Source organism: Crocuta crocuta, unplaced genomic scaffold (genome assembly GCF_008692635.1).
Source record: "Crocuta crocuta isolate KB4526 unplaced genomic scaffold, BGI_CrCroc_1.0 scaffold841, whole genome shotgun sequence".
Lineage (NCBI taxonomy): Eukaryota > Metazoa > Chordata > Mammalia > Carnivora > Hyaenidae > Crocuta > Crocuta crocuta.
The window spans coordinates 236703-248755 of record NW_027531010.1 but is presented as its reverse complement, the minus strand read 5'-3'; the positions used below and the strand labels follow the sequence as shown (position 1 = coordinate 248755).

The 12053-nt window shown below is 35.8% G+C and overlaps 1 protein-coding gene across 10 annotated transcripts in view; it reads left to right on the top strand.

Moving 5' to 3' along the window:
• MPDZ (multiple PDZ domain crumbs cell polarity complex component) overlaps positions 1-12053 on the top strand; it is a 130991-nt gene that overhangs the window by 81106 nt on the left and 37832 nt on the right. For 7 of the 10 annotated variants that reach the window (XM_077770830.1, XM_077770825.1, XM_077770831.1 and 4 more), the window contains 2 exons: positions 6763-6940; positions 10196-10306. In XM_077770830.1, the coding sequence (XP_077626956.1) occupies positions 6763-6940; positions 10196-10306 (289 nt within the window). The remainder of the gene's footprint in view (positions 1-6762; positions 6941-10195; positions 10307-12053) is intronic. The other 3 variants (XM_077770833.1, XM_077770832.1, XM_077770826.1) reach the window with 2 other exon arrangements.

Sequence of the window (12053 nt, the reverse complement as noted above, 5' to 3'; positions counted from 1 at the left end):
TTTAAAGCTATTTAGGCTGCTTAGAAAAATCAAGGTCTCTGAATCATACCCACACTGAGACCAAAATATAAATGCTAGGTCTGTGACAGAAAATAGATTATGCTGTTTCTTGTTTATATGAAGAGAAAGGCAAAAGTAAGTTAGGTGAAATTACTTTGTAGCTGGTGATCTTAGTGATAAATTTGAATTTTTTTGGAGGACAGTAATCACAGTCTATCTTTTTAGATACATTTATCCATTTTAATAGCATTATTGGAGAAAAAGTAGATTTTAGGAGACCATATGCAAAATGTTTAGAGTCCATAAGAGCCATGTTAGAATTCTAAGTTTGATACTTTTTAAGATAAATTTCTTAATCTCTGGAGGTGCCTGGGTGGCTCAGTCTGCTGAGCATCCGACCTTGGCTCAGGTTATAATTTCGCATTTTGTGGGTTCGAGCCCTGCATCAGGCTCTGTGCTGATAGCTCAGAGCCTGAAGCCTGCTTCAGATTCTGTATCTCCCTCTCTCTCTGACACTCCTCTGCTCATGCTCTCTCTCTCTCTCTCTCTCTCTCTCTCTCTCTCAGAAATAAATAAAACATTAAAAAAAAAATTTTTTAAATCCTTCTTTAAAAAAAATTCTTAATCTCTGCTAGGTCTGTTTCTTCATCTGTAAAATGAGATTAATAAGTCTTTTAGATTTGGAGAATTCAGTGTGATGATGCATGTAAATCTTTAGCATAGTGCCTGATGCAGAGAGAGCACTCAGTCAGGGGCTTGGCTGGTCAGTAATCACCACCATCAGTAATAACTAAGCAAATGGAAAATGTTGAATACAGGAATCATTGTGATATTTTATTATGAGAAAGAATTGGGTATAACTTATGAACTGGAAGATAAAATACTTTTGGCCTTTATTTTAGTCTTCACATATTTAAAGGTGATAGTTACTTTACAGAGAGTATGGCTGGAGCTTCCAGAAATCTTAAAGAAGGTACCCTGCACTAAGTAAGGTACTTTTGGGAAGAGTTTAAAGAATAGTATGAGGAAGCTCACCAAACCAACCAGAGCTTTTAGTAAACGAGGAGCAAGTGTTGTGAATATGCTTTACAACATGGAAAACATGATGGGACATTCATTTATGCAGTTAAAAGAAGTTTGCTTTGTGTAGAAATAGAGAATATTTGTTAGCAAAGTATAAATTTTAAGAATGCAAATCAGCTGGTACTCTTATTTTGCATGTGATTTTTTTCCTTTACAGAATTGGTATTTACTCTGTGTGTCATTTCCTAGCTTGCTTTTTTCTCAATCCAGTGTTTTGGAGATCTGTCATGTCACTTAATTCATTCAGGTTAGTTGTTGCAGTGCATTTCAGTATATGAATACACCACCATTCATGCCCAGATTGCTATTTGAGTAATTAATATTTATTCACAACTACAATAATTCTGTGCGATAAATATATCTATTTCCTTATACATAGGTATGGGAATTTATCTAGGTATGTTTCCAAAAGAGCTGGCTCATAAATTTAAGTGTATTATTTATTTTATTAGAAGTTGTCAAATTGCTTTTTAAGGTGGCTGTACCAATTATTACTTCAGTCAGTTCTAATATATGAGAATTTTCTTTTCCCTACATCCTTGCTATCACATCATAGGATTATTTAAAAAACACATTTTTTTTTGTCAATCTGATGGTTAGAAAATGATATCCTGTCTTAATAAATAATGTATAGGCATAACAGAATTAAGGTGGTAGGGTACACATTTTTTCATTTGTCATCTGGATTGAATTTTATATCTTGCTTATATTGCTTCAGTAATCATAATCTCAGTCATCATAATAAGAGTAATAAAAGACTTATTGATTGCTGTGCCAAAGCTTTGTTTTGCTCTTTGCATACTTTGATTGATTTAGTCCTCACAGCAACTCTGACATAGACTTACTGGCTCCATTTCACAGCTGAGGAAGGTAAGACACTAAATGAGTTTCAGAGGGTCACACAATTGTTAAGTAGCAAAAAAAAAAACTTGAAACCAGAGACTTGGTTCAGAGCTCAGGCAGCCTGGCCTCAGATCTCTTTTACCTTTGCTTTTCTGAATTTCATTCTTTGCAAACCTATGTATAGGTCTCAAGAAAGGCTGCCATTATTCCATACAACTAACTCTGCACATGTTCTATACAAGTTTTTTGTTTTGTTTTGTTTTTGTTTTTTTACACATCTCCTTTCTCTATCCGCAGAATGTTTTACCATGTCCTTTTCAGTAGTTCCTCAGCCCTGTGGTCATTTCAGCAGCTCTGTCCTCGTTATCTTCTCCAGTGTTTTAAGGAGTTACAGCCTTTCTTCTAGAGTATACTGTATTTGAATACTTTGCTACCTGCCAGACCCTACATGGTCTTACAGTGCTATTTTCCAAAGGTTGTTTAACTTCTCTGAGCATCCTCCATTTGTAAAATGAATGAAAGTAAATGGGACTCATCTAGAGAATAATGCTGAGCACATGATAACACTTAATAAGTGTTTCCTGCTGCTATTTTTACCATTTGAGAAATTATAAGAACCACTCTCCAATTCACACTAACTACAAAGAACCCTAAGAGACGTTTTCTTTCTTTCTTTTATTTGTTTTTTCCTTTTTAAGAGAAGGGATAAGGAGTCCTACATACGTATTCTGAGTTCTTAAATGTTTACCTACAAATGCATAAATTTACTGACATCTTTACTTTGCCATTTTATCTTAGGAACAGCTTTAAGAAACAAGAAAGAATTTTGGTTCTTGTCTTTCACAGAATTCCCAGAGTGAAAGAAAATGATGACGAGGATTTTAACCAGTTTAAACAATTCATACAAATATTATTAAGATTCAGAAACCCATAGTAACATCCTTTTGAACTAAATAGTTAGGTCTCTAGGATTATAGATTTCTAAGAAAAAAATGCTGACCTCACCTGCCTTCATCTGGCCAGGGGCTGTCCTCTCCCTCTACCCATGGTTCTCCTTCATTCCCCAGCCTTTTCTTACTGGGACCACCCTCACGACACAGCAGTCCTTACTCCAATCTTTCCTTTCCTCTGGGAGCTCTTCAAAGCTCCTCAAATTAAGGCCATGTTTGGACCATGCTTTGTTTTCCTATTTAATGTCCAACATCATCTTCCTTCCTGCAGCATGGAGCAGACTGCATTATCTCAGAGCTCTTTGCTAGGTTCCTCTGATAATACCCTGAGCTGCTTGTTCCTCCCAGCCAGACACCTCACTGCAAATTACCTTATTGTTCTATCCCATCCTTTTCTTAAGACACAAACATCACGTATTCATAGTGCTTAGAGCTATATGCAGTTATTAAATATGAGTTCCTGTGTTTATTATGTGGGTAGAAGCACATTCAAGGCAGGGGAGGTAGCAAGCACCAAGGCCCGGAAGCAGGAGAGCATGCCTGACATCCTTAAGGAACAGCAAGAAGATGCTGTGGTAACTGGAGTGTAGAGAGGAAAGCAGAATTGTGGAGACGAATTTAGGAGGGCAGTGTGGGATCAAATCACATCAGATATTGTTAGCCACTGCTTTTCAGGCCCTGACTGTTAGGTACCAGGTCTAGCTTGGCAAAGAAGATTTCTACAGAGATAAGCTTCTGACATAGTGTATGCAGGAATGTTCTTTTCCCTGATTTGATTGCCAAGCTTTGATGCTACCATCTGTTCAGGGGTAGCTGAATTTCTTGATTTCTTAATGTCTGCAGTATTAGATCTCCTGGAAAATGGTACTTTTATATTGGTCTGTGTCCCAGCCAGGGGTGTGAGTTCAGCATTTACTTGTAACATATCATCTTCAGAATGACATTAGTGTCTATCTGACTATAAAACATGTAATTTAGAAAGTATTTAATATAATGATTTTGTTCCACTACTGGTAAAATCTTAATTGGCAAAATTTAATAAATTGGCAAAAATTAACTTCCATAACACTGTATTACATTGAGTTTTAAAAGATTTAGTTATGATTTTTGACCACATGAAGTGTGTAAATCACTGGCATTAAGAACACTGACATTGCTGCATAGCCATCACTATCATCTACCTCCAGAACTTATATCATCTTACAAAACTGAAAATCTGTACCAGTTAAATAATAACTCCCCATTTCTGCCTACCCCCATTTGCTAACAATCACCATTCTACTTTCTTTTTCCCCAGTTTTATTGATAAATAATTGAATATACATCACTGTATAAGTTTAAGGCAAATAGCATGATGGCTTGATTATATATTTATCATAGGAAGATGATCACGATAGGTTTTAGGTCTTATATTTAAATCCTTCATCCATTTCAAGTTAATTTTTGTGAGTGGTATAAAATATGAGTCTCTTTCATTCTTTTACAGGTAAATATTCCATTATCCCAGCAACATTTATTGAAGAGACTTTCTTTTCTCCATTGAGCATTTTTGCCTCCCTTGTCAAATATTAGTTGACCTTATTATATATTCTTGTGTTTATTACTGGGCTCTTGATATATTATTATGTTTATTCTTGGGCTTTGTTCCATTGGTCTATGTGACTGTTTCTATGCCAGAACTATGCTGTTTTGAATGACTATAATTTTATAAGTACAGCTTGAAATCAGGAAGTGTGATGCCTCCTGCTTTGTTCTTTTTTCTCAGGGTTTTTGACTGTTTAGAGTCTTTTGTGATTCCATATAAATTCTAGAGGAGTTTTTTTTTTCTCTATTTCTGTAAAAAATGCCTTTGGAATCTTGATAGGAATTGCATTGAGTCTGTAGATGTCTTTTGGTAGTATTCACATTTTAGCAGTATTCTTTCAGCCATGAACACTGGATACCTTTACATTTATTTGTGTCTTCTTTGATTTATTTTATCTATGTCAGATTTTGTCAAAGACTTTTTATCTGTGTCTGTTGAGATGTTCATATGATTCTTTTATTTTCTTTTATTCATGTGGTTTATCACATTGGTTGATTGGCCTAGATTGTACCGTCCTTGTATCCCAGAGGTAAATCCAGTTTGATCATGGTGAATGCTCCTTTCAATGTGCTGCACAATTCGGTTTGCTAGTATTTTATCAACAATTTTTACGTCCATATTCACCAGTGCTATTGCCCTGCAGTTTTCTGATTTTGGTACCAGGGTAATACTGGCCTTCTACAATGAGATTGGGAGTGTTCTCTCCTGTTTGATTTTTGGAAGCATTTTAGGAGGCTTGGTGTTTATTTAAATGATTAGTAAAATTTACCAGCAAAGCCATCTCATTCTGGACTTCTCTTTGTTATAGAACTGTTGATTACTGATTCAGTCTTCTTACTAGTAATTGGTCTGTTTAGATTTCCTATTTCTTCCTGATTCAATCTTAGTAAGTTGTATGTTTCTAGGAATTTTTCCATTTCTTCTAGGTTCTTAAGTTTGTTGGTGTATAGTTGTTCATAATAACCTCTTATGATATTTTGAATTTCTGTGGTTTCAATTGTAATATCTTCTTTTCATTTATAATTTTGTTGATTTTGGTCTTTTTTTTTTGGTTAGTGTAGCTAAGAGTCTGTCAATTTTGTTTCTCTTTTCAAAGAACCAACTCTTGATTTGATTAATCTTTCTATTATTTTTATGTTCTCTATTTCATTTATTTCTTTTCTTTTTTTGAATTTCATTTATTTCTGTTGTCCTCTTTACTATTTCCTTTCTTCTGCTAAATTTAGGCTCAGTTTATTCTTTTTATAATTCCTTAAGTTTTAAAGTTAGGTTGTTTATTTGGGATCTTTCTTATCCTTAAATGTTGGCACTTATTGCCGTCTCAGAATTACTTTTGTTTCATCCCATAAGTTCTAGTATGTTGTGTTTCCATTTTCATTTGTCTCAAGAAACTTTTTACCATTCTCCTTTCTGTCTCTGTATCCTAAGTATGTCACATCAGTGAAATCGTGTATTTGTCCTTTATTCCACTTAGCTGGCTTATTTCACTTAATGTAATGTTTTCAAGGTTGTCGTATGTGAAAAGAATTTTCTCCCTTTTTAAGACTAAATAATATTCTATGGTCCATATACACCATTTTGTATCTTGGGTTGCTTCCACCTTTTGGTATTATGAATGATATTTCTGTGAATGTGATTGTACAAATATTTCCTCAGGATCTTTCTTTGATTTTGGGAGGGTATGTACCCAGAAATGGAATAATTCTATTTTTATTTTTTTAAGAACTTCCATACTGTTTTCCATAGTGGCTGCAACATTTTACATTCTACCAGCAGTACACAGGTTCCAATGTCTCCTTGCCAACAACTTCCTCTCTCTCTCTCTCTCTCTCTCTCTTTTTTAAATCATAGCCACCCCAGTGGGTGTGAGGTGGTAGCACTGTGGTTTTGATTTACATTTTCCTGATGATCAGTGATGTTGTGTATCTTTCATGAGCTTTTGGGCTATGTGTATATCATCTCTGGAGAAAAGTCTATTTAATTCCTTTGTCCATTTTTTAATCAGATTGCTTAATTTTTTATTGTTGTGTTTTGGTGTTCTCTTTACATCCTGGATATCAACCCCTTATCTAAAGAGTGATTTGCAAATATTTTCTCCCATTCTATGAGTTTCCTTTTTACTTTATTGATAGTATTTTTGAATAACACAAGTTTTTATTGTTTTCAAAGTCCAGTTTGTCATGTCTTTTGTTGCCTGGGCCTGTAGTGTCATATCCAAAAATTATTGCAAAACCCAGCATTATGAAACTTGTCTCTCATAAGCTTTCTTATAAGCGTTTGCAATTTTATTTGTCTTTACAGGGTTGAACTTTGGAGAGAACCAAGCAAATCCTTGGGCATCAGCATTGTTGGCGGACGAGGCATGGGGAGTCGTCTAAGCAACGGTGAAGTGATGAGGGGCATTTTCATCAAACATGTTCTTGAAGATAGTCCAGCTGGCGCAAATGGAACCTTGAAACCTGGAGATAGAATAGTAGAGGTACCCTCTAGTTAACTTTCTATGCCAAAGTTCCCTACCTCTTCTGTCCTCTTTCCTAAGGGAATCATTGCCTTTACACTGCTTACTTGACCAACAGGAAAGTCGAATTTCTTTGTCATATGTCTCATTTCATCTATAATTTTTCTCTTTAGTGCATGGTGACAGATTATATACCTTGATTCAGACATTGGTGTTTGGAGATATAACCAACTATTTTTAAAAACATTGGCCCTGAATTAAAATAATGAAGATCTGTTTGAAAGAACAAAGCAGATTTCTTGAGGAAGAATTGAATTGTTTGAAATTATGTATACATGTGCAGAATGTGTACATCATAACTAAGTTCTCCAGTGAGATTTTATTTCAAGAAATGCTTTGTCACGATCATTTAATTGTAGAATAACTTTGTTGGATAAGATTGTTTTCCAAGTGAGTCCCTTTGGTAAATCTTTTACGCTAATCGCCCTGATAACCTTTTATATAAATGCCCCACCCCCACAATCCAGGCTCAGATTTTCCTTCTACAACTCAGTGCTGTGCCCATTTATCACTGAGGAGTGTGTGTGTGTGTGTGTGTGTGTGTGTATATTTACACACTGGTGTATGTGTAACTTCGTTATGAGCAAGAGAAGCATTTGGTCAAATTGTTGCTAATCTCTTAATTCAAAACAAAGTATAATATTTTAAATAGTCTCTTCTTCCTTGGTCACTACTCATTTACTCAGCAAATATTCCTGGAACAGCTGTTGCATTCCAGATGCTATGACAGGCTCTGGGCATTTGGCAGTAAACAAGGCACCATGCCTGCCTATCTGTCAAGTGCAGCAGACTTAACAAGTAATCAGGTTACTTCAGAACCGTGTGATAAATTGTTTGATCAGGGTAAGTATAGTTTTAGTTTAAGAGGGTAGTCATCAGGATATTTAGAGTAGAATAGGAAACAACTTCCCAGTAGAAACCAATCACTTTATTATTATAAGGACCATTACATTTACTTTATACAAGTGATTGTCTCTCATTTTCTAAATCCATATAACTTACCATTAAAATGCATTAATTGTGTAGAAAAAGATTACAACATATTAACTGCAACTTTAAAATGAACAGTTTCACGTTCCTGAAACAGTAGTCCTTTACTGTTGATTGTCTGTGAGAGCTGAAGAGGGAGGAAGATTGAGAGTTGGGAGGACAAGGATCATGTCTTTTGTTTCATTTTGTCTTTTCCTCCAGCCATTTATAAGGAAGAATAATGGGCTTTTTCTTTCTTCCTGCATCCTTGCCTTTCATTAGATGATACTTACCCCCTTTTAAAAAAATGTTTATTTGGGACACTGGGTGGCTCAAGTCGGTTAAGCGACCAACTTCGGCTCAGGTTATGATCTCACGGTTCTGTGAGTTCGAGCCCCGCGTCGGGCTCTGTGCTGGCAGCTCAGAACCTGGAGCCTGCTTCAGATTCTGTGTTTCCCTCTCTGTATGCTCCTCTCCCACTCATGTTCTGTCTCTCTCCATCTTTCTCTGTCTCTCTTTCTCTCTCTTAAAAATAAACTAAATTTTTTTAAATGTTTATTTGTTTTCAGAGAGAGAGAGAGAGTGCACGTGTGGGAATTGGGGGGACCAGAGAGAGAGGGAAAGCAAGAATCCCAAGCAGGCTCCATGCTGTCAGCGCAGAGCCCAATGTGGGGCTCAAATTCGTGAACTGTGAGATCATGGCTTTAGCCGAAGTCAAGAATTGGACACTTAGCAGACTGAGCCACCCAGGCGGGGTCCCCAAGCACCTTTTTAAAGAATCCTTTTTAGTAGAACACTTATCTAAAGATCCCAGTTTCAGATTATCACTGGGCAGTTTATTTTAGGGAGAATTCACTGTTAAATACCTTTGACTTAAAGAGAAAAAGTAAAGAAACATTTATAATTATTTCTAGAAGGGTCTTATGGTTTGTACCAAACTGTTGCTTAAATGTATTGAGGGAGTTAAAACATCCCTTTCAAAGTGAAAAGAAAGTATTTTTGTGTGTGTTATAAAATACTGTATGCAATTTAGCACTGGTTTGTTGAAGGCTCTTATGTATAGGGGCTTTTCTAGTAAATAAGAAAACCTTAGGCCTCTGGGATCCTGGAGATTCTAAAACATGTCTCTGCCAAGTGTCTAAAAATGTATTTAGATTAGACGAGTTGAGACCTGCACAATATTCCATTCTAAGTGTAGAGTTCTTTAGACTTGAGCAAAGATATGTCCTGGTAAATGTGTCTGCAGATAGAATATTTGGTAGATGTGAATACTAACTTTTATTCTACAAAAATGAAAGCTATTTTTATATGCACTGTAAGATATAGAAGTATTGATCTAAGGGAGGTTTTCAATTAAATGTATGTACTTCTTTTAAAGGTGATAATGTCCTATGCAGAGATCTAATAACTATTTTCTTTTCCAGAGTTGTGTCTACTCTGATTTTGCTGTTTTGTTGTATATACCATATTGTGGTAATCGGAAATGATAAAATGATAATAGTTATCCTGTAGTTTTAACCTGGCAGGATTAGCATTTGGCCTTTCAAACTATTTTCCTTCCTGCGTATACATATTCATATACTGCATAAGCTGAACTGATCATCACCCAGGCAATCCGTGGTCAAAAAAAAGTTACAAAATAACATTCATTTTCAAGCTGTTTATATAAGAATTACTAACAAGCACAATTTCTTGGCTTCTAGCTCCTGTCATGTCTATTACAAAGATTCTTTTGCAAAACTAATCTTAACCCATAACCCAGTTTTTCTGAATGAACATCAGACTTTTGTTTTTAACGTCAAGCATCCCTATGCAGAGAGAAACACACAAAACATCCCCTACCCATTTCCCGGAGTAATCTACAATAAGTCGGAAGCAAATTCCTAGTGATTTTCATGATGAAGACAGCCCTCATATGATTTCTTCAATGATGCTGATTTCCTAATTTAAAGGAACAACTGATAGTGTAAGGAAAGCAGAAGCAGAGCCTTCATTTCAGCTGATTATTAATTTGGTTGATTATTGGAGACAGAAATCAGTGTCAACAGTAATCAGTGTCCAAAACAAGGGACCACAAGTCTTCTGGACAAATTAAGAGTTCTGGAGCCTCATAAGTAGTCACCATTATTTTTGATTCTGAAACAAATTCCCGAGAGCCTCACCCAGGATCCTCAAAACTCCAGATCCACAAATTGTTCTGTTGTTCTGTAGCTTCTTGAAATGTTAAGCTGAGGCCTTCCATTGCAGGTGGATGGGATGGACCTCAGAGATGCAAGCCATGAACAAGCTGTGGAAGCCATTCGGAAAGCAGGCAACCCTGTAGTCTTTATGGTACAGAGCATTATAAACAGACCAAGGGTAAGCAAACAAAGGGCAAGGTAGGCAAATCCAAACAGTGTTCAACTTGGAATCTAATATAACAAGGGCCAAGTTGTCTCTAAGAGCAGATATCCACTGTTGAAATCTCAGGAGACTTGTTAAAATTTCATATTGTTTTTGTTTTTTTTTTTAATTTGAGTTGTCCTGGAAATCTCTTCCACCATGTTAAATAAACACTGGAAGTCCATTGAAAACACAGAAAAGTAGGATTCATTGGTGGCCATCAGTATCTAGATGCATAATTATTACTGTTCACCATAGTCACAAAATCTATGTCATTAAGAGGAATGTGATATATTTAACTTAATATTGTGTGACTTCAGGTGGAATCCCTGAGAAGCTAGAGAGATTACAGTGTCTTTCTGCATTTATTCTCTAGACAGAATTTCCAGCTTATGCAATCCCACAATCATCTGAATCATTGTGAATGTATTTGTCTATCCCACTGAACATTCTGCATAGTGGAAATTTAAGCAGTATGTTTATGTACTAGTGATTTCATAACTGCTGCTTCCCAGCCACAGTCACTGTAGAGCTCCTCATCACTGGATAACTCCTGGCAGACAAAAAACTACTAACCCGTTTTACCATCAGTCCTGACAGGTAAAATGGCTTGAAAAAATATTTTGGAAAGTGGAATAAATTCATTTAATGAATCTTGTTGATGGAGAAGAGACTAAGTGAGACTTTGTGGGTTTGACATGCCCTAATGATTCTAAAGATGAAAATTATGCCAAGAGTTGCAAACTGTTCTTTTTAACTATTCCTTTTTTAGGTCTCACTGAAGAGAACTTATTTTCACGTGCAGCAGTTTTTAAACATGCCCCTTGGAAAGTTCTTCAGAACTATACACATTCACTGCAAAGTTTGCATATCACTTCAGGAGCTTCCTAGATGTTCTGGAACTCACAGAGGTTCTACTTCTGGATCTTAGTAAAAACAAAATAAAACACACACACACACACAAAAACCCTGTCATACTGATTCTCTTTGAAATACCCACTCATTAGCTTTATTTAAAAGAAAAATGTCAATATATGTGAGGGAAGTTAAAAGAGCCGTCTGAAACTGAAAATATGTAATTATTCTATCATTTTAAAATCAAGAATACAAGAAATCAGTGCCCAGATGATGGAAAGAGAGTAGCCAAAAGCTCTGTCAATAAGATCAGCGCAAAAGTGACTTGTTAGTGTTCTCTGCAGTGGGATTCAGAGTGTCTAGATTTATCCTATTAGTGCTTGTGCGGTCAAGACAGGTGTAGCTCTGGGGTGGGTTTACTGTAACGGATGAATTTAGTAGTTGCTAATGTAAGTACTTGTCTTCACATCTGCAGTTTTTAATCATTCCATTGTTTATTGTTAGGTAATAATTATCCATTCAGATGAGAAAATCTGCCAAATGATAGGGCTGCACCATGCTGCAATTCTCTTCACATGGTATTCAGTTTGTTTAAATAACTACAAATCTTTCCACATTTGTTTCCATTTGTTGTGTCTAACGTAGATATAGAATGATGTTGGCAAATGGTGTTTACGTTAAGACCATTTTTTTGTACATGGGCAGGTTTTTTTCCATTGTTTTTATTTTTAATTTCCAACTTGCGTATCATGTAGGGCAGTACTGTAAACTGCTGAATAGGATTCTTCATATTACTTTTAAAAACTTAAACTGCAGACATTTATTTCAACGCCAGTCACAGTTTCTAATGAGCTGGGAAGATATTTTC